Genomic DNA, 26,127 nt, shown 5'->3' with positions numbered 1-26,127 from the left:
AGGGCAGCTCCTTTCTTTTATTTTTTTCCATCCTCTAAGAAAAAAATACATATACTCGATGAAACAACATAACAGAGTTGAATTTTTTTTTAATAAAAAATAAGTGCGCGTCAAAGACTGAATCAAAGACTTATGTCCATTCTTATGTCAATATAATGTGAGTACATTACGCTGCGCTAGTATCATACGATATCATAGATATTGTACCGAATAATATTTGTGAAATTACAGGTCTTTGAAATTGAAATAGATAATAATTTACGAGGTAAATTTTTTTGTGCTCAATTTTGGTAACAATTTGTATTATTTAATTCCTCGAATAAATCCTCGTGAAATATTAAAGAATATTTCAGGTTACCACACTCTAATATTAAATAATACTCCATGATGATATTCTATAAATATATAATTAAAAGAAATTGTCCCCAAAATTGAGTCAACTGAAAATTACCCATTTCAATTTCAAAGGGCTCAAACTCGACTACCTTTCAACAATGTCCTTTGTTGTCGGTATACATTTGGTACATCAAGCATAGCGTCTCTTGCATTTGTTTAATGACAACATTGTACACAACATAATAAAATGTTATTGCCGGTCCTATATATGGGTTAAACTAAAATTCAGAAAGTGTGCTAATGTAAGCAAATTCAGCTGACACGGTCGGTTACGGTCCTTACTTGCTATTCGCTTGAAATGCAACATTTTCAGCAATTGTTTTGTTTCCAGCCTGTAACCCGCGGATCCTCATAAATTCAGCCATTCGGGTAGGGGTTTTCAATAAAGTTTCAGGCACTGCTCACATACAGGTGTGTGCCGGACGTGCTTGATGTATGAATGTTGATATTTCCGAGCACGTTTTTGTGACAAACTCGCAAAGTTGGAGTGTAATGTTCACTTACAAGTAAATGTTACATACTAACCTTGTTATGAAAAGCTTCATACTTTGTTAATTTCTCTCAGTGCATATTTTAGCATGTGGAGCTTTATTATTTTAATTTTAACCTTTCAGTATCAATCCTTGCGAGTAAATCTTTGAGTAAGATGTGTAGGATTTATTTTTGATTTGTTGAATCGTACTTTAGTTGTTCAACATATTTTAAGTCTGATAATAAAACCGACGCTCGGTTTAAACATTAGGTTGTAAAAGAAGAGTCTTTACTTTTTTGTTTATTCCTAACGTCTAGAGCAAAATTGGTAAAAGCCAGTACCAATGGAGTTACCACGAACACGACGTGGCTGTGACCAGCTTGTGGGAAATTTAAAATAAAGCAAAAAATATATACTTTCCTAAACATATTACATTCTATATACCATAGCTGCATTCGTAAAAAGTATATTCAACTAGACCATTGAAGAACTTCGGTGATAAAAATAAGAATTGAAGAGAGATGTTTCTGAACAATATACTCCACAACGACAGGCATTTATTCAAATACGATAACAATAAAATTACAGAGTATATTGTTGGAGTAAGATTCACTGAGAAAGGGGCTGTGCTGACTTCATAAGCCGATCGCCTTTGCCCCGGAACCTTTGGATTGATAGATGGAGATTACTTTTGGGGCGTCTTGCTTTTCGCATGTTTTTGCGATCGCTTCCTCCCTTTCACCAGCGAGACGGCCTTGCCCTGTGAGCTCATGCTGCGTAACATCATCGAGTTAAACTTATAAAATCCTTCCTCTTTCACGTTACTCTTTCGTGTATTCCGTTTAACTGGCTCCTCCTTATTATCGGTATGTCCTCCCTTTGCTACTTCAGAACCATCGCTTTGATTCCTCTTCGGATTCACTTGGTTACCTTTGCTTTCCTTCATGATTTTTAATATAAAGCAATGGTTTTATGAGTTTTTCTATTTATTCAGACAAACAACAAAAACTGTTTTCAGTTATAAAATCATCACTTCACTTTTGGAGACTTTTGCCATCGCCATCATAAATAAATTCACAGAGTATCTCGATTTACTTCAATCGTGTCACTCGGATAGGATTTTTGACTTAAAATTGACATATGATATTCTTTTTTTAAAAGTTCTATGAATCTAGATGACTGCAATGTTACGTAGACTCTGCAACAGAGACACGTCCGTTTCCTGTGAAGTTTACCTATAGGTACAGTTAACGGTGACCGCTCCACATACGCCGTTTTCGCTGCATTTTGCGGTAAATCTCTCTTATTTGTCCCTGTGCCGCAAACATCAGCGTGGAATTTCTACAATCTGCTGCGAAACGCACTGAAAGTCGACGCTATGCAAAATAATGAGACATTTGTTTTAATTGCAGTTTTTTGATTGGCTACAGTAAGTATGTTTGAGTTAAATTTTCGTTGCTGTAAATTCTAGTAGGTTCGACTGTGCTGGTGACTATGAAGCATATAGCAATACAGGCGGATCGACGGATTTTTTCTTAGTCTTTGGTCTTTATATTAATAACTGTAACAGTATGTCATAATATTTATATTATTATATAAATTAGTGAAAAATAAGCAGTTGGAAAAAATGACGCTCTTATTGTTAGCAGTAGCGCGCTGATGCCATCGCATCGGTCGAGCTGGGATGTCTCTCCGCCTGTCGCGTATCATAAAGCTACATAACGTTCAGGCTTCACCGCAAACTTGTGCAAGCCAAGTGCGCATTTGCATATATTATGTGCGTTTGTACAACCTCGACGGAATTGGAGCGGGTTCGTGAAAAATATAATGCAATACGCTAGAGAATTTAGGATATACGGCTACAAATATACGGTTATATATTTACATATATATCAAATATCACCCGCAAAATAGGCGTCTAGTCGTCGAGTTGTTAACACCAGCCCGTCACATCATATCGCACCATCTATATACCTATTATGTATATGGTTATCCCTCTAACGCTCCGCCTATATCGAAATAACATATGAATATATACATAACATATGAAGTGATTCAGAGGGTCTACTCGATCCGTTCTTCGTTCGGTATTCGTCCGAGATACTTACTATGAAATAAGTAATACTCGACATACTTGATACTGTTTTTTTATTAGGTCGGTCGATAATTACTTATTTGACAGCAATTGTTACGGACAGACGTCAGACGGAGAGCCCGACCCCCAGACTCAGACGACATTATTTCTATGACCACGTAAACGTTATACATTATCGAGTTAGCAGCAGTAGAGCTCCTTGTGAAGGAGATCGTCCAGAGAAGTACTGCCACCGCACCTATTTCTGCCGCTAAGCAGTAAAGTTACTGGTTATATGATGTTACTGTGTTCCGGTTTTAAGTGTAAGGGTGCTGGTGATATTACAGGCACATAGGACTTGTCAACTTATGTCTCAGGGTGGCGGGCGCAGTGGCAATTCTGAGTGTCGTTGCATCTGCAATGGATAGGCGTGACGTTTACCTCCACGCGCACGACCTGTTCATTCCGTCATTTCGTGTCATAAAGAAAAAAAAATTGTATTTAGTTGGAAATTACACACACACAACGGTTTGATATTTAAAGATGATTTCCTAAATATACATGCGCGCGATTCGTTCGTACCGTCACTTGACATAAAAAAAAGAATATATCACATTCAAATTTAGTATCATATACTCTATACGGCCATGGAGTATCTAAAAATATTTAAAAAAATCCCAGTTGCGTTTTTCATACAAAACTGAGGTCATACTCGCTTGGTCCTGAAGCATATAATTTATATTTAGTAAATTTTAATATACATTAATAATAATAATAATAATATAACATTGGGCGTTTAGATCTTTTTCCCCACTGTTATTTTGCTGGGTTAGAAGGTTACACATCGTTTATAATCGAAGACAATGATGGAAAATATCAAGACCTAAAGCTCGTTATATAGAGAATTTACTTTTTATGTTCCATAAACTCACACGCACTCACACACTCACATTTGGTCTAAAAACGTGAAATGCTTAATTTATGGGATTAAGTATTTCACTTTTTTGGACTAAATAAATGTTTTTGGTTACTTTAATATGCTATTTCACTAACCTGTATCAGAGATTTGATAAAATCACTATGTTTGTTTCATGATATGATAAAAAATTATGAAACTTTTTAACCGACTTCAACAAAAGGAGGAAGTTCTCAATTTGATAGTTTATTTGTTGTGCATCCGACTCTTCGACATTTGTGAACCGATTTCATTGATTCTTTTTTATTTAAAAACTTTTAAGTGTCGCCAATAAGGGGATGAACCCGGTTTATTGGATTTCACCCACTTTCCGTTAATCGATTTCAATAAAACTTTCCAAATAGATTTAATTCCACACACTTTTTAGTTCGGTTCTTATAAAATAGTTACAGGTAGGAACTTCACACTTCACAACTCACATTTCTATACTCATGAAAATAAGTACGAGTATGTACTTTCTCGAGTTTCGAAGTTTTGAGTGTGATTCCTTGTGAAACTAATTTAGAAAACGAACTTCCACACTGCTTTGATACAAGTCTGGGTTGTTGGTAGCGCCTTTAGACTAAAATTATACTATATAGTAGACTTTAATGGAGTAGTCTTCTTAAAAAATTCGTTAATCATTTTGAGACTTTCATATTGTAATAAAAAAAACACTGTGATTATAAATAAATGTGAATTTTTATAGGGTTATATTACCGGTGTTTGGTTTTAATTTTTTACAATAAAAATAAGATAATCGATGTGTCATTCGGTTAAGATTTAACCCGTTCATGGAAAGTAACGGAGTGTACTGTACAATTTAATATCAGAGTATTTTAGTGCGAGGTTCCAACTAACTACCGGCTTTATAATGCGATATCCAAGTGTTTTCTGTGTAGTAGCCTCTTACTGCTTCTCCATAGACAAGTGTCAACACAATACTGACAAAATTCAATGAACACGTACACATTTGTGGCAGTGGCTGTCGGCCACATTAAATTTGATGATCCTCTATTTTTACAATAACAAAAGTAGTTCGTTCGGGCAGACTCCGCTTGATTATTTTTATGGTCGTCTGCCGTCGCCATCTTTCTGTTGTTTAGAATTAAGTTTTCTCAAATAGTGGTAGTCTTTGTCTAATTTAAAGTAAAAAAAGTAATTTTAATTGGGACTTGGCCTTTCTCGCCGCCGCCCCCATTGCCGTGCGGCCGGCCATGGTCCATCTTTGCACTTTAAAAAAAACACGCCTTTTTTGCACCACTCACGTTACGCCACTAATTTGTGGATGTTATTTCAAACAGTACGGTGGACACCGACGGCTCGTTTGTGATGATACGAGTACAAGTACATGTTAGTGCCAATTGAACTTTCTAACAGCAAAAGTCAGTTCTAACCAAATTTTTTCTTTGTAATGCTATGTTTTTAGTATTAATTCAATGTGACATAACGACAATCAACTTATTACTATCACCGCCGTACTTTCTTTTATACAAGAATGTTGACGGCATCAGCTGTCAATAATAAATCGTAATTAATATTGAATCAGGTCTTGGGATGGATCTCTGTGCAAAAGAAGCCATCATGATGGGTTGTAACGTATATGGCCGGTGTTTTCCTCTTGAAGCTAAAGCTCTTGCCCTCCCACAAATGCGAAATTCCTGGTAATCTAGTTGGCAATCTTCTCGCCAAATTGTGGGTAAATTTTATGGTAAAATCCAGCCTGATTTACCCTCTAAACCTTGGTTCTTCACTAAGATCGATCGATGCCAAAAAATATTACCTCCGCATTTATTTGCTTTCGCTTAGCTCACATACGTACTCTTGTGTTCTTAGCTAAGATCCGTATTCAAGACCACTCCGTGTGCAGAGGTTCGAGCACCTGTTTTTTGACTGTAATCGTATCGTCACTCCTCTTTATGATGTCCTCCCACCTAACATCTCCCGTTCCGTTAATATCAACTCCCTCCTAACGTTAGTGCACTCTCCCTTTGTGCATGCGCTGTGTAAATTTATTACTATTAATATTTACAATTTATTTCTGTAATAGCCTGTGTAGGTTTTTTGTAGGTCTCTTCTCAGTGAATTCTGTCGAAATTCACCGGTCAATTTTTTAATTAAAAACGCGTGTATTCCTCAACTTGACATTGGCGAAATCATCGATTACTTCGATGGGGCCATAAAATTTAAAAGAAAAAGAAGAAAATATTGAATCAATATAAGCAATACGGAACAAAGATAAATAGTGACATCTTGGTGTGCGATACTATTTAAGTACTGTCTATGAAATTCACGCTCTCTTTTGTCATATTTACACCTTAAAATAAAAAGAGCTAACGAATAAACTCCGAATAAAAGCATTGCGTGTACAAGCGGTATCGCCGACCAGTAATCGTTTAAGCAATATACCTAAAAGGCTATTAGGCCGGCGAGAAACGGTAACTCAGTTGACCTAGTCGTCTTCAAGATCTAGGACCCGCAGAGCTATCTAGCGTATATAGAGACTGACAGAAAGTGTATGTGAAAGGAATATAATGAATTATATAAAGGAGATAACAAAAATCGGTGCTCACTGTTTAAAGTATATTGAGGGAGCGTAAAACGCCTTACGATTTGAAGTTAGCAGAATAAGTTATTAAAGTAATTGCTCATTACAAAATTTAGGCGTTATTTATGAAAGAAGTCATGCGTGACCAGTTACAAAATTTTCATAACACTGTTTGTTTTTTATACTTAAGAATACATTTCAGTTCAAAATAAATGTGTCACCCAGCATTATGAGTTCATTATCGTGGTCTATAAGTTTCTACAATTGTGTCAAATATTTTATATATACTCTTTCCGTCACATTCTATATAATGGTAAATCATACTTTACTCATGACAGTACAATTATGAGATTTTGGTAAAACTGTGAGTTACAGGCATGATGAACTTACGAAACTCCATACTGGGAAGGCTCATGAAATAACCAGAGGATATCAAAATAGCGAAGACAGGAGATTCCTTTAATTCTGTAACATTGTTGGCCTTGGCTCAGAATTGTAATTAGTGGTGATCACAATAGATCAATTAATGGACGCAGTGACGAAGTGCTGAAGAGGTCCTGATTGAAATCACTCTAATGATATGGTAACACCTATGTCTGGTCTCACATAATGGTCTAGTCTTATACAATGAAATGATCCCTTCTTAAAACTGAGTGGATCAGCACAAAAAAAATTCGGTCAATTTCATTTTATGGACAACTCAAGCTTGACCAATAAATTTACTATGCCAAAATTGTTTTTACAAAAAAGATTTAATAGTTCCTAAGACAGTTTCCTTGTATCTTCTATGGTTTCGGATTTCCTCATAATACCCCATTTAAAAAACGCTCTGTATGTTTGTTTTTAAACTTTCACGTTACATTGTACGAAAATTCGGAAACGGGAACAAACGCGTTTAAACACGAGGTATTTTTACACCTAGCTATTTTCCCGACGTTTCGGCCGGGTTGCACTGTCAGTTCGGGACAACGGCAAGTGTGACTTGGCCGTGTTTATTACACGTTTATTCCCAATGTTTTTTGTTTATTTTACAGTAGCACCTAGGCCTTCAATTGCCCACCTCGACGCCAATCATAGAAACATTTGCGATTTCTACTTGTAACTGTTGCGATTACGTCTTTTGACATTTTGGGATTCTTTTCTGCGTACGTATTACACTACTACTTTTATACATAGACTGTTAATAATAATATAATAAAAATGTAATATTAGACACCATCACATACGTTGCTCTGTTTATTTATTTATTTATTTATTTATTTATTTATTTATTTATTTATTTATTTATTTGCATTTCACATATAGTCTTAAGTGTACACAAACTTAGAACTATGGTAGGAACTACATGTGAGACCCTGTAAGGGCGTAGCAAAATACACTTATGATCCCAAAGTAAGTTACTTGACTTAACTAAAAAGCACTTGTGTTATGGAAATCGTACCACGAACACCCAGCCCGAGAAAATATGGAAAAGTTAGTTTTTCTACATTGACCCGGCCGGGGAAAACCGATGTGTAAGCCACTCGACCGCGGAGGTCGTCTAACGTTCAACTACCCTACAATCACAGCATACGTATCGACCTAACTGCTCTTAACAATATAGCGCAACAATATTATAATTATTATTATAATAACGTTGGTATGTCAATTATAAAATTACTAAGCACACGGCGTATTATATACGCGCCGACTACGAGCGCGCGTTTACGGCGCCGTAGAGGCCCAAAAAGTAGATTGTTGTGTTGGTATTGATTCAAATGCGCGTAAAACGTGATACAGACGCGCGAGAAGCGTTTTCGAAGCTTGTCTATATCGAACATCGCGTCGAAAGCAAAAAGTTTATGTATTACACTGGAGTTTACACTTAGAATTTCACGTTGAAGACAACTTTTGCTGTGATTTTTTATCCTTTTCGCACTTCGTTTCTAGTGCAATGCATGCAAAATAAACTTCCAAAACCGAATAGAATAGTAGAATTTAGTACAGTTACTAAGTGATTTCTCTTATATCTATTTAGCATATGTTTAAAAAGATGCAGTGTGCGTTTTATATTTTTTAGCGCCTTCATTTCAAAAACTGACTGAAATAAACAAACGAAACTAAAATTACAACTATCTCTTATCAAAACGCGACTACAACGCGTCTGAGGCGCGTATACGCACAGATATCACGCGTTTACGGCGCCACTGAATTTGTGAACGTGTGCAAAGGTTTACTCGCTGCGACTGCACCGCGTTAACGCTCGTCATCTGCGCTTCGTCGGCGCGTTTAAAATACACTGTATGCATGGGCGCTAAGTCTTACCTGAGAGTGTACATTTATTACACTAATATATATTGTTTTTGTTCGACTAAATTCTGTCGCATATAATAGGGGAGCCGCAGGGTATTCGGGCTTCATGGAGCAGGCATTCTGTGTTCCATGAGGGTACGACAATAACGTCTACAACACACTTAATTAACTTATTTACTTGTATAATACAAGATGATTGCTTACATTACAACCGTCCAATTACGCAGAAAAAACTTCGAGAAAGAGGACAATCGTCGAATACGACTCGGTTGGGCATCTTTCGGGAAGCTCTGACAGTCGTCTTCTGTCCGCAATACCGCAGTCCTTGAAGACAAAAGTCTTCGAGCAGTAGCCTACGGCTCTGAGACGTGGTCACTTACTATGGGCCTCATAAAAAACCTCAAAGTCACTCAACGAGCTATGGAGCGAGTTATGCTCGTCATTTCTCTACGTGATCGAATCAGAAATGACGAGATCCGTAAAAGAATGAAAGTCTTCGACATAGCTCGAAGGATTAGCAAGTCGAAATGGCAGTGGGGAGGGCACTTAGCTCTTAGAACTGACGGCTGTTGGGGCAGAAAGGTTCTTGAATGGAGACTACGAACCGGAAGCCGTTCAGTGGGACGGCCCCCTACTAGATCGACGGATGACCTGGTAAGGGCGGCGGTTAACCCATGGATGCACGTCGCGTCCGATCGGCTGATCTGGAAATCTTTGGGGGAGGCCTATGTTCAGCAGTGGACGTCTTCCGCCTCATGTGATGATTATGATGTAACAACAACAACGCCTAGGTACAGTCGAACACAGAGTCAGCTTACCGGATCGCTAGTAGTACAAGGTAGACTTGTATGTTGTTTGAATGCATATGGGTACAGATGTCCATGACCAAATGATTCAAACATGACTTGGTGGAGCCCGAAATATAAAAATAAATAAAATTTGCCAAAAGAACAATTTTGGTTTCCATATCGAGTTCTTAGGTTTTCGCGGTTGTTACATGTAGGAAATGAAACTATGTTTTCGAATCTGAATCGCGTATAGGTATTTGTTTTTTTAAACAAACCCACGTTTCGGGACCTTTACGGGTCCCATGGTCACGTGTGACCAGATATACGCGACTTAGATCCGAAAAATAGTTTCATTTCCTCTAACAATTTCGGTTATCCTTACAACGTTTTAATAGCAGTAGCGTTCCTGGTGAAAGAATTCGTCGAGGGAAGTACTGCCACATTACCTATTTCGGCCGACAAGCAATAATGTAAGGGTAAGGTGCTGCTGAAATTACAGACATGTGGCAAAGAGAATTGAAGCACCACGTTACATGTGGAACCCGTCACTTTGTGTCATAAATAAAGCATAATCTAATATTCTGTAATTTTTTAAATTTTATTTTAAAGGCTGTGGTTACCCAGTGGGAGGATAATTGATTCTCCGTTGAGAGATCGATGGTTTAAATTCCTAAGGCGATAAGTACAGTATAGGGCAATAGCATATCAAGATTGAAATGTAAGATTTTAACTCAAGTCTACATCTCTAATGATACGAATCGAAATAAAACCGGATAAACTCCGAAATATCTAGCTCGATGTGCTCTTGACGGCACCTATGACTTTAACATCGAGTATATAACCAGAAATAGAGACGAAATAAGGGTCATACATCCCTGGCAATGAGTTGCCAAATGGTACTGATATCACTTTTAAGTATCAACTCTCGTATGCGCTGAACTCACAAATTAGAAAGCTGATAATAGTACAGCGCCAACAACTGACCTGTGTGTACGTCTCCGTATATTCCAAAAATATTCTGTATTTATTAAAATAAAGAAAATATATCTAACTGTGGTGTGTTCCATTTGGTGGTGTGGGAAAAGCAGCAAAACATCTAATTACAAAACAAATGGAATCACATATCATCGGTAATTAAATACTTAATTATGTAATTTTTTAAATTTCGTCCATTATAGCAAAGCTTACGTTAAACTGGTCGATTTGAAGTGAAACAATTGACGACACCCGACAATAGTTTCGAATTCGGGCTGGCCAATCGGAGCGCAGTTGTCGCCGTAGTGATATGGCAGAATAGTTTTCAAACAAAGTAAATGACATTTCGTCTCTATTTCTGGTTATATACTCGATGAACTTTAATTTCTAAATAATCTACATTTTTATAATTATATTAAGTAAGTAAAGTTACGCGAAGTGAGACGTGGAAGAGTTGATTTAAAAATATTTTTCCATTTTTAAGTTCTCAGTAATTATTATCCCACTACTGCAGGGCAAAGACCTCCACTCATCGCGATTTAATGACGCTACAAACAAGATCTCATCATCATCAACCCATTTATACATTCCATTGCTGGGCACAGGTCTCCTCTCAGGCAAGGATTGCAAGGAGGCCACACTGGCCCAATGTGGGACACGTTCTCACGTTTTCCGAAGGTTCTGAACCTTCTTCCATGTGCAAATTTCATCACGATGTTTTCCTTCACCGAAAAAGCTCATGGTAGCTTTCAAATAAACATAAAGAATAATATTTCGAAGTTCAATTCCGAGAAACTCATTGGTGCGAATCCAGATTTGAACCCATGGCCTCTGTTTGTAGGGCACGGCGTCTGCTAGGTCAAACCATTAGGCTACTACGGCTATCCTAGAACTCATAGGAACATCTAGGCTGTCACGACATCTCCTTCTGGGTTTTAAGATCTAATTAGCATACAATACTTTTTCTACGAGTAAATTAAAATAATGAAACACAACTTTATAGTAAAATGTTTGATCTATATTTTGTTAACAATCCACTATAGCAGACCCCAATGAAAGTCAAAAAAAACCCAAAAAAAAAAACAAAAAAAAAACAAAGATAGAGTAGACATGTCCGTGATGGGCCAAGGAGTGCTTGTAGTTTGACCAATCAGGAGACAGGGGCATACCACAACCTCTTAAAACAATATTATAATATATTTAACCTTACATTGACTTTTCTTACCATAACGCACCTAAAGTAAGCTTATTGTAATGTTAAAACTATGATGTTTTATTGGCAGCTTTGTGACTATTCATTCACTCAGTTCATACTAAGACGTGACTTTAACATTAAAGTAATATTGCTCTTATGTCAATTTTTTGAAAAAATTGCTCAAATTTAGCAATCTTAAAATGGTTACGCGGATGCAATGGAAACAATATTATTTTCAGTTTTATTGTCTTAATATTGATTTGTAATGATTAAAAGTTAAGTTGAACTTATTTATTTACATATACCTGTTCAATATTTTGTTTATTTTTAATGTAATAGCACATAGTAAATGATTTTTCGTTAAATAATAATACGCGATGTTTATTTCGTAAAATTATTATATATATATATATATATATATGTTCCTTGGCGAAACTAACTGTTGACACTAGACTATAATTCCGAATTATTTCCGAACTATCAAGACTCAGCTTGTTTTATTTATTTTTCTTCATGAAAATACGGAATAATTATTGAAAACAACGTAATTTTAATAGATTTTATTATTATATACTTTTCTTTTTTTAACAGTCAAAATTAAACATTATACTACGATAAGACGATTCGGAACTTAAAAAAAGAAATAGATGGTAGCATATGGTTCACAAAGCGTTGTCTCTTTCCTGTTTTTAGTAAGGAATAGACAATATTGGGAAATCATTCGTTTTTTCAATCACACAATAATACTTGGTTGACAGGTTCGTCATGGTACGAATATGAGTAATATTATAATAAGCTTAGTTTAAGCTTACATTGACGAGGCGCCAAGTAGAGCGTTTGAATAACGTCATTTTTGATATTTCAAATTTTTTTGTATACATGGATATAAAGTTAATGTAAGATTTCGCCTTGGCCGACATTACATAACCGTGGTCGGTTATACGTTACTTGTACGTCGTAAATCTTATATAACATGCTACTAGGCACAAAAATACAAGCATATATTAGTATGTTTTTGACTTTTACCTAGAATTTTACCTGGTTAAGTTGCAAACTAATGACAATCGTATCGAACTAGGCAATTTCGATTTGGATGGAAATTCAAAGTGGCGGTTGAATTGCTGCAGTGTACTCGTAAAATGTAGGCGAGTTCCCTTCCTAGACTGTATGTAAAATGAATCTTATTAGCACTTCAAAGTGTACAGTGCGCAGTGCACAGCGGAGATTAAAAAAAGGGGTCCGACAAGTATACTAATAATCTAGTTTCAAATTAGGAAATTTAATGTATTATGAGCACCGTAGAATTACCCGGTACATCCAGGTCAAAACCTATAGAAACAAGTTTGTTTCCCAAATTGGTCCTACCGGGAATCGAACCCGGGACCTCCTCATCCAGCGCCCACAGTGCAAACTGTTGGGCCACCAAGGCTATCAAATTACACAACTTTTCTTCTATAAAACATTACCTTTAATTTATATTGCACACAAGAACAGAATACTGACGTACATATATACCAAACAAAAGACGGAAAACGATCTACTATTTATGTTAATAAGTACACAGAATGTTCGTTTAATGCCAAAATAATTAATGCTACAATGTTTGTTTATATTAAATTCGAACAAGAAAATTTCATTCTTGTTCATATTTTCAAACTTGTTAGTATCATGAATGACTATGCCGAGGAACAATTTCAACATATGTAGTGCACAAAAGTTGTGTCTAGGATTTATTGTGCTCTGTTAGTGGAATAGTGTGAACAGATTAAAAAATATCTAAACTAACTTGTGCATCGTCTCCATATTGTATTTTATTTTTAGAATATTAATGTACTGTATCTCTGGAATGAAAGCTTGAGCATGCGACTGGTTTAAGGTTTGCTTAAGAGGATAATGGAGACCCAGGAATAAGTGGAAAACCCAATGGCCGGCAGCTACTCGTACCTTGCCCAACGCATTAGCAAAGCCATACAAAGGGGGAAAACTGCCAGCATCTTGGGCACCTTGCTGCGTACCCCATTTTATTCATGTTATTAAATGGTTTCAGTTTCTAGTGTTTATTTAAGCTTTTATTTTACCTTACTTGTAAATTTCAACTTATTGTCTAATAAAAAGTTATTAAGTTATACCTAAGCAGCGATATTTCTTAGAAATTGAAGCTCTGACATCATAAACTCCCTTGGTAAATGGGGCAATCATTTACGAACGTATAAATCTTTCGGTGGAGTTTATGAATTGGCCTTGGTTTTTTTAGTATGCGGATGATGTGTTTTCATCATTTCCTCTATGGAAAGAGGTTCGGGAAAATCGAAATAGAGTAATATTTATTATATTTTGTATGAGACTCATGTTCAGTAATTGATAGCATTACCGACTTCAGCGGGTCATCTTCATCAAGCCTTAAAATTGTAACGCAATGCGGGATTCGTGGCACACTTATCTACTTCATTAAAATAAATTAAATTATGCATTTATTTTCAAATCTGAACGTTTAGGGGTATCATAACCATCTCGGCCATGGTAATTTGATCCCAATAAAAAAAGGCAGGAAATATCGGGTTTGCGTGCCGTCAAAATATATCCATAATAATCGGCGGGCTCTATTAAAATACGAAACAACCACGATGTCTGTGAAAAAAGGGGAAGATCCATTCGTCAAAGGAACTGCCACATTAAATCAATATTCTAGGAATACTTGAATAACAATGTAGGTACAGAAAATTACGCTTGTTACAAAATTAAAGGCGAGTACGTGGAAAATAGAATGAATATCTTTCCCGGGCTATTGCGAGTCATAACCTGCATTAATATATATATAAATAGTGGAAACGGCGCGAGGCCAACTTTTGACATTTGTGAGGCAAGAAGACGATAGACGCTGCAACATGGTTCTAATTAGATCATGTTACTTGAATTCAGTGTTTGAATTCCGTTGCTCGAGTATAAATGCATAATTGTGCATTCGGTAGGTACCTAATACGCCATGTATGATGGCGAGTTCGTCCTGCAGAGTCACAAGTTGGTTTTGGACACTGAAACGTTAGAAACCCTAAAGAAAAAATTGTTACAGACTGTACTTTAGTTTCGTATTATTCGCCATATAAGGAAACAAGCTCATGAAATTGTACGGAGTCAAGAGAGTGCTTGTTGTAGAGCACCGATCAAGTACAATATATACCTCCCAAGTTTCGAAAGTACCACAAAGATGGGTTTCAACATGTAGTCTAGATCTTGCGCTTTTGTCAATTTTATTGTTTTTGGGGTTATATACAAATCATTTTACAGATTCCAATTCAAATTACGTTTGTATTAGCTATCGTTTATGACAAAATATTAATAGTTATGTGACGTCATCACCGTATTACTTCTGTTACGATTTTAAGTACATATAAAACATATTTTAGGTATCCAGTCCGAGGACATCGCTTACACCCTTTATACGGTTGATGAAAACAATTATCAACGTACTACCTACTAATACCTATTAGTTTCACTGCTGTAATAATACGAAGGCCAGCGCAGATAAAAAATTCACATGTCTCCGAAGACACTCCGTTTCCGATTTCTTCGCGATTTTATCACCATTAACGACACATATTCACGGTTATAAAACTATGCTTTTGAAATGTCTACTCACTCCAAACATGAACACTCCAGCCGTGGTGCTTCTCGTACTCGTGGTTTCCGGCTGGCTGCATCTGGTTCTCTACCGCCTCCGCCTCGGGCAGCGTCCTCCACCTTTTTAATAGCTCTTTCGTCTTGTCTTTTGTCTTGTCACATGCTTGCCGCCAGTTCGTGAAGTATTTTCTTGATACTTTCGGGCTCGACAGTGAAGTTGCTTTCGAATCTTGCCTGCGTGAAAATATAGTCAAATTTAATATGTCACTAGATTTTACTACTGATGTTAAACAACTGACGAATGTGGTCATTCTAAAGGTTACTTGCAAAATAATGTTTGTGTGTAATTAAAAAAACTATTCTTGTTTGTCAGTAAGAAGGCGTTAATGTTGTCAATTCCAAGGCGGTTCCACATTGGGACGTTCAACGTACTTCAGTGGACGTTCTCAAGTCTCACTAAACGCTGTTTAGCACAGATGTCACCATTAGTAACTTTATGGGCTCATTCTATAATGAATAAACTCATCAATTTTAACGAGGTTCAGTTATTTCAACTTTGTTGATGCGCATGACCAATGAAGCAAACAGGCGAATATTATTTAGTTTCGGAATACTTTTCATCTGCTGTGTTTTATTTAAAATAATAACCAGGACAAGATATTTTGGTACACTCTTGACACGTTAAACAATATGTTGGGTAAAGTCAGTTTTGCTCGGGTAGCATTGTTGAGTTCAGTGAATTAGCATAAGTGATATGAGTTATGTAATAAGATGTGGAATTATCAAATATGTTAAAACGCACAATTAAAAGAATTACCCAATGCAGCGATGGAAAATGTCGATAATTTTTAGAAAGTACTGATTGCTAATTCAACTTTATGCATATTTCTCCGCTGCATACAGCTTTGTTTACGGATGAGTAAATAAATTCCGTTCATTAACAATTACTAAATATTCATTCAATTGCGAATAACGTAGAGTTGAATAGTTAGATACGAACTTGTTGTAGGAATGTGAATCGAATTAGTACGTTATACAGAATGTGACATGGTAAACAATAGTTTAACATTGAAGTTTGGGAAACAGTTAAGATATGAAGCTACATAAGATCCGAATACATTGTTTATCAAGAGCAGTTTGTTACAAAGTTGGCTAATAAATCGCGTATCTCGTAATTGTAGAAACCAACGCAAGGCAATGTAAGAAACAATGAACGTAATTGCGTTTGCCAAATTAACACCTCATAGAGATAAGGAAAAGCTTTTCCGACTAGACTCAACTTGTGAAGGCTTAAGTGAAGATTGACGACAATAATCTAGAGGTTAATGCAAATTTTTCAGAAGAGTCGTGAGTAGAAAATTACTTGACGAAAAACCACACACAACTAATTTTGATGTGGTACACTGGGTATCTATATATACCAATAATCTACCTCTACATATCGGTCATAGTAAGAGTGTGTATGCGGTATGATACACTTGAGAACTTCGTGTGATTAGAAGCCTAACGTTTGACCGGCCACAGTGAAACTATGCTTATATAGTTACATGTCAACTTGTACACAACATACACATGTTGTTTTAACACACAAATAAATTATGAATAGTAAAATAAGTCTCACTACATTATTTCCTTTCACAATTAGCGACGGATAAACTACTAAACATTTACGAAAGGTAAGTAGTACATTTCACCACTTGGGTTTGAAACCGTGGACATCAATAGAAAAGCAAAGTAACCACCGCACATAAGACTTCATAATCCCAGGAGATCCCTTATACCTCATGTTCCAAAACATTTCTTTTTCATTTATTATTCTATATACGACGAGATAAACAAACGACGTGGTATAAATGCTGACTACAAAAACAAGGTCAGCCGTAACAAGCGAAGCTCACTGTAGATGTTAGTTAAGTTCGGTGGGTCACAGTACAAAGTATAAAGCCGGGTACTTATTAGGGAGTTGTAACTGTACGTGTGTACACGTGAAACAGTCTTCATCCGCTAGTAAGAGTACATGGTTAACGTCGGCTCGCGGCATGTTCGCGAATCACGTACTTACTATGCTTTTTGGTAATATAACATACAAAAAAAAAATACAAAAATGTTTATTCTTTAACAAAAAAAAAATACAAAGCAGATTAGTGGAAAGGATACTTTTAACTCCTCTTAAGTATATAAATACCTGTGCCAGGAGACCCCGCTCTTCCCAAGTAGACTTTACAAGAATGTTAAAGAATTTTACAATTTTTTATCCAAATCTAAAAAGTTAAATATCTGAAAAAACACGGCAAACCGTTGCACGGTTACGGTTACAGCTCGTGAGTGCCCGGCTTAATAATATCAAAATTCTTCACTGGAAAAAAGCGGCATTCGCAGAATGTTTTGTAATTATGAACTTGGCTTACTGTGGCCGTATGGCCGTATAGGGCCCTGTGGCCGTATAAATACTGATGAAAGATAGCAGGATCCAGGTTACTCCAGTACCTCAGACCAGAACAAACATCGGAAAATTTTTTTCTCAAATTAAGTTTCTACCGAGAATCGAAATTGGGATCTAGTGCCCACTGGCTAACCGCTGGATCACTGAGGTCCCTGGTCCTTAAATTTAAAATAATTTTTTTAAATTCTTTGTCCAAATCTAGCTTTCTTGTTCAAATTTTAGTTAGTATAACTGTTCAGATCGTTATGATGCTGATTGTTCAAGTTTCTTGTTCGTAAACAATTATCTCATCTATTACCAATTAATCTATTTTGGACGCAATATGACATGAGGCAGGAGATTAATTTACTTTAAGTGATGACGTCTAAGTTGGAAATTTCATACAATATCACTTCTGTTAACTGTAACTTTGCAGTTCCAAGACATTCTAAGCGTAGATATGTTGTGTATACCAACTATAGTTATTTTGTTTCATGTAGTTCGTATTGCTTTTTTATGACTTTCATATATATGGTAAAAGCACTTTTGAGATGTGTGTTTTGACAAGTGCTTTATTACTAAGTGTATTTGTGTATTATTTACTGCTTAAAATACCTGAACCGAAGCAAATAATAAACAAAACAGAAGATTATAATAATAGGCCAATGTATTTAGATATAATTAAGGGCTATAAGAAGATTGTTGCCTCGGTAATAGACTAAGCTGTGAGTGCCCTATTGATTATAAAAATATTTCAGAGTCTAGAACAACAATCATGATAGTATAACTAGGAAAGGTAACCTCAAAATAAGTACGTCAGATGGAAGACGTCCTCAAAAATTTAAAGATTGCGATGGTAAGAGCACAAATAGCTTCGCTTCGCTGCCGCTATAGCTGTAACCGCAAAATCCACGAGCCGTCACGTGAATAGAGAGATTACGTGACGAATTATGTTTATCTGTGATCAGCTAGTAGAACTAGGATAGGACTCTCTATTGATCGAGATAGGACGAAGAGCACAGCTGCACTGAGCTAGCGTTGGAAAATTCAAAGACATCTTGAAAGCGAAATATCCTGAAAAAGTCGTTAAAGGCGAAGGTCTATCGAAGCGTAGCATCAAAGTATTTCCGTAAAATTTACCCTGAAGTCGGATTTGGCTCATATACAAATTCCGAGTCACATAGAAGGTTAAGGAAACTATCAATGACGCAGCAAACCTATACAATTGACGGGACTCGGGTCACACCTGGACCGCTCAATCTAAGTGTCGTATTCCAGAACTCTACTCAATGCTCAAATCAGGATTTGAGCAGACTTGAGTCTGATTTGAAGCACTGGAAATACGACCCTAATGGCAAGGAATTAAGTATGATTTTCAGTGCTCACTGTAATACTCATGTCCTGACTTGAGTATTGAGTACAGTTCTGGAATACGACTCTTAGAGTGATGAAGCAAGTTCTATGGAGACTTCGACTGAGAAGGCGAAGTGAAAGAATGCTGCCCATATGGTCTGGTGACATGAACCAAATAGAGCTCCGATATTGGATCAAGGCGCAAGTAGCGCAACTTGGACAATCCAGACATTCGGATGCCTAACGGAGAACTACTCTGTGCTGACGACGATAAAAACGTTACTTAGTTAGAGCTAATTCGCTTTAACAAACGTTTCCCAACTTTAAAATTCTGACTTTTATTAATTCTTTAAAAGCTCGACTTCGCAATTTATTAAAAGTGCTCATTGTAAAGTCGTTTTAAAGAGACCCGGCCACGCTAACTTGGCTAATAACCAATGACGTCACTGTGAAAGTTTTTTCCTTTAAGCATTTTACGGTACTCGGTGAAGCACCATCTAGCAACGCCTTTGTGAAATATTTTTTCCAGAATTTAGCGTTCTCTTGCGAAATGAAATAGGCTATTTCAAAAAGATCTTGGAAATGAATATAAAAATTTCAACGGTTCACTATTCCTAACTCAGGAGGGCAGTATAGGTATATTTTCAGCTTTTTGTCCATGTTGAGTTATCATTGCGAGGTCGTTTTTTTTTACAAAAGTGTGAGATTTGCAAAGTTCATAAAGTACTATCAGACGAAACTATTAAAAAAAAACAAATTTATTGACTTAACTTAATCTAGGTTACATATATCATTGCCGGTGAACTTCTTTTAAGTAGGTACGAAAATACCTGTGTCAGAAGCCACCGCTCCTCCAATCCGGTACAATTATTACTTAGATTAAGTGCCGATCTTATTTTATGTATGTTTACGAATTAGTTTATGAGTCACATTTGGATTCTATGCCACGAAGCGTATTTTTGACCGACTTCAAAAAAGGAGGCTGTTCTTAATTCGACTGTATGTTTTTTTTTACGCTATTATTCCGACATTTGAGAACCGATTTCGATATTCGTTTTATGTTGGAAAGGAGGTACCTTAGTAACGGTCCCATTTAAATTTGAAGAATATATTGCACCTCTAAGGGCGGCAACTTAATGGATGAATCTGCTTTATTGTAATTCACGTTAACCGATTTCAATAAAACTTCACAAATACATGTAATTCTAGAAATTTTTCAGGTTAGATTTTTTTATAAAAAAGTGATAATTATGAAGTATATTTTCTTCATAACTCAAACATTGATGTAAAAATATCAATACAAGCGCCAACAATTTAATTTCAAAAGCAAAAGCAACTTGTAGCTTTTGTATGCAGATGTTGTGTCTGGCGAAACGTCAAGTTATTAGGCTACGTGTCAGTGGGCACAACGTTGCGGAATAACTTAGTTCTCATGGAGGCTCTGACATGGTAATTGGAGCCAAAAATAGTCGGGACTAATGTCATACTGTCATAACCGATGCTGACCCACATCTACTCAAAACTAATTAGTCTGCTTTGGTATTATCTGTAGCAATAATAGGTTTCATGAAATCATTACTGTTTAGAACGCGACCTATACACGCTGTAATCGTTAAGTGTGCCCAGGTAATCATTACGGAAGAATCCCGTACATATAAGAGATATTAAAAATATTTAAACTGATATTGAAAGTACGTTACCTAATGAGTAAAGCTACATCAATAACTTTTTTGAAATAAAATTAGAAATATCCAATATTTTAACGTTAAACGCTCCCATACATTTGATATGATATTCGTAGAGAGGCTGACGTCGACGTTGTTCCAGAGCGTGCTGTTCTGTTCGCTAGAAAAATAAAATTATGACGAATAGTCCGCATGAGACGGTCAGTCAAAAAAATGACTTGATGAGTAAGATCACATGGCGCTGCTTTTACTGATAACAGTCATTACAACGAATCATTTTAAAACATGCTTCTCATCGACGAACAACGTGCTGCATGGGCAGATCGTCAGAACGATTGTTCACCATTTAAGAAGGCAATTACGCTCAAACTAGGCGAGCTTGGCTGAAATCTGAGATAAAATAAAGGCTGATTAGTGGACTCACCTTTCAAAAGTGTCCTTGGAATTGTCGCTATTTCTTGAAAGACGCCTTTCTTTCTTCACTGTGACGTCATCACAGGGTGACTTCTCTGGAGGTAATTTTAGCTCCTTATCTGATTTACTGCTCGACCTGGATCCTTTTCCTTCGTCTCCACTGTCTCGCTTCGACGTTGGTCTTACTGGCGATAAGCTGCCTGATTTTTCCCTTTTTACCTCCATACTGCGTGGTAGGTCATCCTCAGATGATTACTGAAACAATTATACCTAATTATTGATGTCCTTCGACTAGACAAAGACTAATTCGTGGAGGAATTCTACTTTGGTTAAATTATTTAAATCCAAAAATTATTCCGTTCTAAATTATTCCGTTGTATTATAATTGTAAGTCAATGGTTGTATTAGAAATTTAGAACTTATTACTGGATGAGAACCTGCGCTCTGAGGATCTGGTCATTATTAAAATCTAAAGGTTTTGGAGTTCTATGGAATACGACTTAATAAAACAGTCAGTAATAGGTTATTATTATTGTACAATTTTTTATTTTGTACTACCTAAGCTACTGCAGTATAGTAGGGACCCCTCTGCATAAAAATCAGTGAAACTGATTAAACTTGGTCTTTCAACGACTAAAAAAGTCGTTGAAAGACCAAGTACAAAGACACGACGCAAGCACATAGAAAAATTCGTGAGGTCCGTTGGTTCGTTCCGTGGCTTAGTTGGTATAGCGTCTGGCACGGTATGCAAGAAGACGTCGGTTCGAATCCGACCGGATCGAAGTAATTTTTTCTGAGTGTTTTTTCTGAGTGTTCGATCTTTGTATTAATAATTATAACAAATCAGTGAAACTGTTTCAAGCTGTGCGATAGGCAAGTGTACGGTTGTGTCGTGCAAAGAAGAGACAATCACATTTCTTCTCTTTAAGAATCAGATTTTAAGCCGCGTTATATTTCTAAAAAACTAATTTACCTAAACAATAATTTTGTGGCAAAACATATAATTAAGAGATTACGATTATGGTCTATTTATTTTATTATTTAACCAAGACAGAGGACAGATTGAAGAAAATGTATAATGAATAATGACCACCCGTCATTATTATCATATACAGCAAATTTCGTATTATACAAGTATAAATGTTGATGAATGATTCATTGGTTGGTACATAACTGATTTTATAGTAGATGGGAAACTAATTTATAGCTACATAAACTTTAATAATGAAAGAATACGATGACAAAATAAGGAGTTGTTAAGGCAGAGGTGTATGTATGTATTCCGTACGTCGTCTCCATCCCTTACGTCACCAGTCCCCAGATTCAGATTCATTAAATTCTAAGCTTGACCAGGATTTAATTTTGTTTTCTATCAATGTGCAAAGAATTTCAAATTCAAAATTCCAACGTTTAATGAAATCAATTAAACGTGTACGGGAATTCTGTGGAATAACGACGCTTTTATGACATTTTATGTGGTAAGTGACAAGTCTGTCCAGTTCCAGTGCCACTCAGAGCTTTAAATCGTAAAAATCTGTGAAGCACTGTCATTGCGAGTGTAATTTCATCAGTACCTTTACCCTTCAAAACCGGAACGCAGTAATGCTCACATTACTCTGCTCGGCGGCAGAAATAGGTACGTGGCAGTACTTCCCTGAAAGAAATCTTTTACCAGAAGTTCAGCTGTTACTAAATGACGTGCGTGTTTGTAAAATTATCGTCAAAAAATATTGAAAATTTACAGACCACTTAAGTAATAAGTTTTCCGTTTGTAAAGTATGTATAACGCTCGTAATTTTTGTTCATATTTAGTTTCTTTCTGTAAGATTTCAAAGTGCACTTCTAATGTATTGATTTATTCACATCGTAGAGCGCAGAAGTCGTTAAATTCTGTTTTCTTTTGCAGTTTCAACAGGTAATCGGATACGTAATTTGTACTGGAAGTATTCGAGAAACTCCTGTGTTTAAATTTGTAATGAAATTCAGAAACAAATCTATGTTACTTCACTGATACTCGTACTACTTTGTGTGGTTGAAAAATTTTGTATGTTTACGTGTGAATTTTTTTCTTATTTGTGTTTTTTTTCTTGTTTAACACACACACAGTAACAGTAAAGAAAAAATCTTAAATCTCCGATAAATGGCATGGTTGTGTTGTCGATTACCTTATAATTATTTTTTCATGAGTATATCTGATTAGTTTTTCATGTAATCCGCGGGAGAGTACAGCTCCTACATAGTATAACAATATCATCAAATATTTGACACCTCTATTAAAAGAAAAACCATACATTTTTGCCATACGCTAGGTGCAATCTTTTTGCTGAAATATTGCGGTTTTCTTCATCCACCTGCTAGTACACTGTAGGCTTGAGTGATTTCTAAGGTGGAACTTTAATAAATCGATATCGGGTACGTTTCTTCTTTAATCACTTCGTTTAAAGTAATCTTGTAATCTTCACATAAATTTAGTAGTAACTTTACGATTGAGACGATAGACAAAACACCTACGTCAGGGAATACACCTTCTTATAGAGGCGTGTGACAACCACAACTTTAACAAGCCATTAGTTCTATCGCGCCACTGCTAGATGGCATTAGTTGTACTCTGAAACACGTTGTCGTTTGGTCAACTCCGACAGTATATAAGTCATCTCATATGGTTTACATTGCTGAAGCTTATATAAATGCTTTCTACCGCTATAGCAACTGTATGGCACTGAACGGCGCTCAAGTTATTGAGATGTTTCTGTCCTTACTCCCCTGCTATCTTACTTAAGCTTCGGCCCTTAACTTGCGCTTTCACACACGTGAGATGCACTGTTGGGTCCCTAGCCGCATACCTATTTGTTTTATCTTATATCTAATATACGCCTGGCGCACTTTCCGTCTGCGTCTCAATTTCTACGCACCCCCTCCGCTCACCTGCGCTTCAATCTGGCGACTAACGAGGGCTACTTAGAACCCCAACATTTTGTAACGCGGTCTGTACGGAGGACTACGTACAAATTGAAGACCACCACGATGAGACGACGCAAGATGAATCTCAGCGAAGACCAGTTCGACCGTCTTCTGGCGACAATTGGGAGCCAGCGCCGCAACACCCTCGCCTCGTGCAAATCCTCGCACAACGATGAGAAGAACTCGGACGTCGTTAAAGCTTTTCTAGCCGCCGTTTACGTTTTTAAGAAGGACGCGAAATGGTCATGGAGCAATGAACAAGATGTAGCATATTGTGAATTGAAAAGATTGCTGACAACTGCTCCTATTCTGAGACAAGCCGACGAATCGAAGCCCTATGTCCTCAAGACTGATGCGAGCAATTACGCTCTTGGAGCGGTCTTGGTCCAGGGGGAGGGAGAAGATGAGCACCCTGTGGAGTGTGCTAGTAGACTTCTCACCCGATTTGAATGCAACTACACCACAACCGTGAATATTGATACGAACTCGTCTGACCGATACCCTTCAGAGGTGATATAAGGATTGCTCACATCCAATACAAGTGTTACGTAAACGGGGACGACTTAAAAAAAGAGGTGCCCTCAACCAGCGACAATACTATTTAAGAAACGCGGTTGGAGCCGGCCGAAGAAAACCATTCAACAATCCTTTTCTGTCTCTTCCGCCACCGCCAGATGGCATTAGTTGTATCCTGAAACACCATATCGTTTTGTCAACTCCAATAGTATATATAAGTCATCTCATATGGTTTGTATTGGGTCCCTAGCCGCATATGTTTTTGTTTTATTTTATATCTAATATACGCCTTGCGCACTTTCCGTCTGCGTCTCAATTTCTACGCACCTCCTCCGCTCACCTGCACTACAGGCATTTAATTCCTAGGTCTACTGTTTTATCTTTGGTAGAGCCTCAAATGTAACTTTTAATGCGTCTGCAATCCCTTGCAGCTTAATGAAATTGGTTGTGTGTTTTCTGTGAGGGTTAGATAATTTTGGAAATTAGGTATGTTACTCAAATTGGGTCAAAAACGTCGACAAAGATGTCCCTCTAAATAATGATCGAGTTTTGTGATCTGTTTGGATCACAGTAAAGTTTTAATGTCTGGTTGTTCTATCTTTGATTCTTTCATCCAACTTTAACAAAAGATCGTGTCGGGTCTTTGTTGATAACGTGCAACTTGCCGCAGAATTGTTGGAAACTGCAGCTGACTAAGAGTGTAAGTTGTTTTTTTATGTCTTTATTGAAGATTTTCCTAGGCAGGTTTTTACATTATTTTAGTAACTTTGAAGCAGTGTTGGGCAAAATTTAATTGTTCTGGCAATTAAAGATTGACAATTGATTAATTGTCAATTGCGAAACAGCAATTAACGATTGATCAATTGTTAGTTGCAAATATGTACAATTAACAATTAATATATTTTCAATCTTTTCAATGTTTTTGATTAACAATTAACAATTAAAACTGACAATTATGATAAATTTATAGGGCATATGGGGGTGAGTTAGGGCGTTGGTTGTGGGGGTCTGTTGGGGGCCTGCTGGGGACAGGTTAGGGGGCCGGTTGGGGCCCCGGTTGGAGACCCGATTGGGGGGCCCGGTTGGGGGGCCCGCTTGGGGCCCCCAGTTGGTGGCCCGGTTAGGGGCCCCGGGTGGAAGACCCCGGTTTGAGGCCCCGGTTGGGGGCCCCGTTGTGGGCCCCGGTTGTGGGCCCCGGTTGGGGGCTCCGGTTGGGGTCCCCGGTTGGGGGCCCCGGTTGAAGGCCCCGGTTGGGGGCCCGGTTATGGCCCGGTTGGGGCCCCCGGTTGGGGGACCCGGTTGGGGCCCCGGTTGGGGGCCAGTTAAGGGGCCTAAGCCACTCAACCGGGGCCCCCAAACCGGGGCCCTCAAACCGGACCCCCAAACCGGGGCCCTCAAACCGGACCCCCAAACCAGGGCCCCAATCCGGGGACCCCAAACCGGGCCCCCCAAACCGGGCCCCC

General features: G+C 37.3%; 1 protein-coding gene across 1 annotated transcript in view; it reads right to left on the bottom strand.

Moving 5' to 3' along the window:
- LOC113239387 overlaps positions 1-26,127 on the bottom strand; it is a 216,589-nt gene that overhangs the window by 32,695 nt on the left and 157,767 nt on the right. Inside the window, exons 2-3 of the mRNA XM_026476373.1 lie at positions 21,198-21,442; positions 15,333-15,547 (exon numbers count right to left, since the gene is read on the bottom strand). Of these exons, the coding sequence (XP_026332158.1) occupies positions 15,333-15,547; positions 21,198-21,412 (430 nt within the window). The 5' untranslated portion in view covers positions 21,413-21,442. The remainder of the gene's footprint in view (positions 1-15,332; positions 15,548-21,197; positions 21,443-26,127) is intronic.

This window comes from Hyposmocoma kahamanoa, unplaced genomic scaffold (assembly GCF_003589595.1).
Source record: "Hyposmocoma kahamanoa isolate Upper Pololo Valley unplaced genomic scaffold, ASM358959v1 99879, whole genome shotgun sequence".
In the NCBI taxonomy this organism is placed as follows: domain Eukaryota; kingdom Metazoa; phylum Arthropoda; class Insecta; order Lepidoptera; family Cosmopterigidae; genus Hyposmocoma; species Hyposmocoma kahamanoa.
Note: the sequence above shows the minus strand (reverse complement) of the source record. Positions and strands in the feature narration are given on the sequence as shown.